The 4,725-nt window shown below is 44.1% G+C and overlaps 1 protein-coding gene across 1 annotated transcript in view; it reads left to right on the forward strand.

Annotated features, from left to right (window-relative positions):
* Nucleotides 1-1,724: 1,724 nt before the first annotated feature.
* RPTN (repetin) overlaps nt 1,725-4,725 on the forward strand; it is a 4,863-nt gene continuing 1,862 nt past the window's right edge. The window contains 3 exon segments of the mRNA XM_040461146.1: nt 1,725-1,758; nt 3,140-3,297; nt 3,952-4,725. The exon segment at nt 3,952-4,725 is cut by the window's right edge and continues 3 nt beyond it. Of these exon segments, the coding sequence (XP_040317080.1) occupies nt 3,160-3,297; nt 3,952-4,725 (912 nt within the window). The 5' untranslated portion in view covers nt 1,725-1,758; nt 3,140-3,159.

Consider the following 4,725-nt stretch of genomic DNA (forward strand, 5'->3'; position numbering starts at 1 on the left):
TAGGTTGCCCAGAACTCTCCCCAATTTTAGTGCTGAAATATCATGTCCTGGGAAACCCCTTAGTCCCACACAAACTGAGACAGGTGGCCACCTTACTGCAGTCAGATTAAGATCTTCCCCCAGACAATGCTTTACTCATGTCATTTTCCTCACCAAAATGTTCCCCATCTCCCATTTCTCATTAAAACTAACCCTAAAGCAGGCCCCAAATCTGCCTCAGAGAATGTATAAGAACCAGAGGTGAGAAAAAAAAAAAAAAGAATTCTAGGCCTGGCTGTCATCATAGCCCTGTGGAACCCTTAGCAAGTTACTCAGTCTACCTGGACCTCATTTTCCTCATCTGTAAAATTAAGAGGCTAAAACTAGATTTCCTTTGCCATTCCAAAATTTTCCGATTCGATTCTTCTGTACACCCGCTACTCCAGCCAGACTTACCAGCTCACCGCAATCCAAACATGTCTTATAAAATCTCACCTCATACCTTTGTCCTTTCCCTTCTCCCCACCAGGATTTCTCTGCTTTCTTCCTCCCACCTGAATCCCACCAGGAACAACACAAAACCTACCTAATGAAGGGAGACTGGGCATAGCCCACGAAGACTCCTCATGCACCTAGGTTTTCTAACTCTCAGCACTTCTCATGTCCTGCTTCTGCTGCTCAAACTCCTTTCTATATCAAGCTTCTTTATTCCAAATGGACTAAAATCTCTGCACTTTTGTGATTGCCTTGCAGAATGCTGAACACACAGTCAATAATAGCAAGCATCATCATTAATAACTGACTGGTGTATGGACGCACAAGAAAAAGTCCAAGCAAGGATGTAGATGTGAACAAAAGTAGAAAGTAGAGACAAATTTAGAATTTTTTGCGCTTAAACTAGATTCTGAAATGTTTCTATAAATCAGTAATTGACTTACTCCACAAAAAGTTACTGAGACTTTCCTATGCATAAGATATTGCTGGCACATCACAGGCACAGAAGTGGAGAATAAGTCGCGACCCAGGTCTCCAATAGCAGCTCTACTCATAGATATCATAGCATCCACATTTTCCTTCACCTTGTGGCTTCTTAGGAAGACCTTAACAGGCTCTCGTGGCAGCAACTCCACCATCATCGCACACTTCCCTCTCAAAATTAGTCATGTATTTACTTCTCTCTCTAGCAGGACGAGCCATTAAGTGAAAAAAAAAAACATTAAAATTAAAACAGGTCGATAGATTAAAATATACATATCTACCGACACAAGCAAAACAGCATAAAGCAAATCTCTTCTAGGAACTATATCCTGGCTATTTACCTACAGCCGCTAGTCTCTACTCTGACAGATTTTTATAAAGTGACCATATCAATACCCTTCTTTGGTATGACTTAACTGTGGTCCTCCATTAGCCATGGTAGGCAACATATATGAAGGATGAACTCAACCTACATATCTGTCTTTTGGGACCCCCGCAGCATGCACATGCACACACACTCCCCTAATTAAATGGGGCTGGGACTTGAACAGTATCGCCTACCTAATGACAAACAGGTGCATGAGTAAGTGGGGGAAGTAAATAAACCAAACGGTCTGCAGAGGGAGAGGTCAAGCTGGGCTGAGCCGGGCTGGGCCCAGAGTGATTCAGGCTCCACCACAGAATGGGTGTCTCCTGGGATGGCCTAGCAGGACAATTAAAATCCCTATAAATACGATGGGTTTTCAACTCTCTAGTATCCTCTGTGGCTTCTGAATCTTCTGCTCATTCCTCCTTAAGCAGGTAAGGCATGCATGGGGAGGAGGGGGAGGAGGGGGAGGAGGGAGATAAGTAATGGCAGTCTCTATAAGGCTCTTGATAGCAGCTATAATGTGCTGGGCTAGGGGGGTCTGAGACTGCTCCCTGTGCATGACAGGCCTGGGTAGAATCCTGCTTCCTTTTCTTGGTTCTGTCTGAGAATATGATGATAACTGGGGTGGCCCACTTCCAAGCCTGTAAAATATACATGCCTTTGTTTTAGCATGTCCTGGGCATCCCAAACCTGAGGGCTAGAACTACTGGTGAATAGCTTAGTCTCCCATACTGGAGCATTGACCTTGCATGCAAGTAAGGCAAGACCCAAAAGTTTAGAGCTCATCAGGGACAAGGCTCTAGACCACAGGGCCACAGTAGCATTCAAGTCTCAGTGCAGTGAACTGCCATAAGGGACTCAGCCTGTCCCATGCAATTCACTGTTTGCCATGCATCATTATAGACGTCACTGCATGCTTTTGGAAGTCCAATGTGCTTTGCAGTTAGGGCTTCTTGGAGGCTTATAAACTCAGTAACTAGAATTTGTATACCACAGGCAAAATACCATTGAGATCCAGATCCCCAAAAACCTGAATATCCCAATGTAGCCAGAGTGAATCTAGCTGATTATATATACTTCCTATCATCTGTGCAGTTAATTTGGCTTGCTATCTTTATCTATAATCATTTTTATATTCATTGATTCTACTTTATAAGCATATCCCAAGTGATCATCCAGGCCAGGAGCACTTGCTGGGATTTAGCCTCTCAAAAAGTTTGCTTGGCCTATGGCAAGACACCTCTGGCCTTCCACACTTGAGCAAGGCTCCTTAGAAGACCTGTTTGGCAGGTTCTATTTAGTTGGTGGAGAATTATGTCTTAATGTACTGGCTTCTGGCCCTGCCTCTGTGGGCCTCCTGATATCTCTTCCTTTTTGTTCTAAGAGAGTTTCAATCAAGCAAGTCCCACCTGGAGTAGGGGATGGGACATGGAAACCACCTACCATATGTTTTTTGCTTTTTAGGAAATTGCCACTTTTCCTAGCAGGGAACCCATAGCTGGCACCCATCACCCACTATAGCACATAGTATTTGGAGCCTGATTGTAGATCAGAGGGAGTGTGAGGTAAGGCTACGAAGGGGCTCTGTCATTTTTTTTTTAATGTTTATTTATTTTGAGAGAGAGGGAGAACAAGTGTGAGTGGGAGAGGGGCAGAGAAAGAGGGAGAGAATCCCAAGCAGGCTCCATGGTGTCAGCATAGGGGCTTTGTCATTTCTTAAGCTTCTTTCCCTGACCAAAAAGGGCCACTTGCCCTCTAGAAATCTGTCTCCTGGTCTTCATCTTAAACACGAAATCTTGTTTCTTCTTTTAGGTTCACCCATCTTTGCTAAAATGGCTCAACTGCTGAACAGCATTCTCACTGTGATTGAGGTGTTCCAGAAACATGCTAAAGAGAATGGGAACTGTACCTCATTGTGCAAGAAGGAGTTGAAGCAGCTGCTCTTGGTTGAGTTTGGAGACATCCTCCGGGTAAGATGCATAGACTCTGACCCCATGGAGTCAAGTGTGAGTGATTCTGACAACTGCATCCAGGGCTTGATGTTTTTTGTTTGATCTGGTCATGTTCCACCCATAGCTAAAGATTTTCAGGCAGCTCCTTAGTACTTCTCTCCCAGAACACACACCTTCTTATAGCTGAGCTTGACAGGAGAGGGTACAAGTTCAAACCAGAAATCATTTCTCAGTAGAAATTCTAGATTCATAGCTTGATTTCTATACTTGAGTGCTGTACACACATCTTCTCATTCATTTATTCATTCATTCAACAAAGAGTTGTGGAATACCTATTCCATGCCAGCACCATCCTAGGCACTGCGGATGCAAACATGAACAAAACCAGCTTCTCTTCTGTCTAGGATCTCATGGTGTGGTTAGAAAGAAGTAGGTAAATAATTACAATATAGCATATAATGGAATAATCATGACCCCATTGGTCTAGCAAGGGATGAGGTTCAGAGGACCAGTTTATCAAAAAGACTAAACCAAGCCCAAGCCATTTCAAGATGAATAGTGACCAACTGAGGAAGGCTCATACAGGACTAAAAGGGTAGGGGTGTGGATACCAGCATACATCTTTGTATCCACAGAACAACTGATTTTGCTCTTTGTTTTATCTTCTCACAGAGACCAAATGACCCAGAGACTGTGGAAACCATCCTGAGCCTCTTGGATAAAGACAGAAATGGACATGTTGATTTTCATGAATATCTCTTGTTGGTGTTTCAATTGGCCCAAGCCTGCTATCATAAACTAAACAATAGGTCATGTGGAGATAGAATCTCTCAGCAAGAAGGGGAGCAGGAGGGAACACAAGACCATAAGTTCCCAGAAAATACAGGCAGACAACACAGGCAGAGGCATGAGGAAGAAAGGCAGGACTCCCATTGCACTCAGTCCGAGAGACAAAACCAGAATGTACACCAGGATCAGTCTGAGAGACAGGGTAGGGACTCCTGCTATGGTCAGGCTGAGAGACAGGATATGGACTCCCATTGTGGTCAGTCTGAGAGACAGGATAGGGACTCCCACTATGGTCAGTCTGAGAGACATGTTAGGGACCCCCACTATGGTCAGTCTGAGAGACAGGAGAGGGACTCCCACTATGGTCAGTCTGAGACACAGGATACAGACTCCCACTATGGTCAAAGATGGAGTCATAAATCTAGCAGTAGCCAGCCTAAAAAACAAGGATATATCTTTGCCTTAAATCAATGTGAGAGACAAATTCACAATTCTTGTTATGGCCAGACAAACCAACAGGAATCAGGCTTTTATTATGGACCGTCTGGGAGGCTGGATCAGAAATCAGGTTATGGTCAGAGAGATAGGCAAGAATTGGACTCTCAGTATAGCCAGACAGACAGACAAGGCCAGAATTCCCGCCATGGTCAGACAGAC

The sequence above is a fragment of the Herpailurus yagouaroundi genome, unplaced genomic scaffold (genome assembly GCF_014898765.1).
Source record: "Herpailurus yagouaroundi ecotype Mexico unplaced genomic scaffold, PumYag 254, whole genome shotgun sequence".
Classification (NCBI taxonomy): Eukaryota; Metazoa; Chordata; class Mammalia; order Carnivora; family Felidae; genus Herpailurus; species Herpailurus yagouaroundi.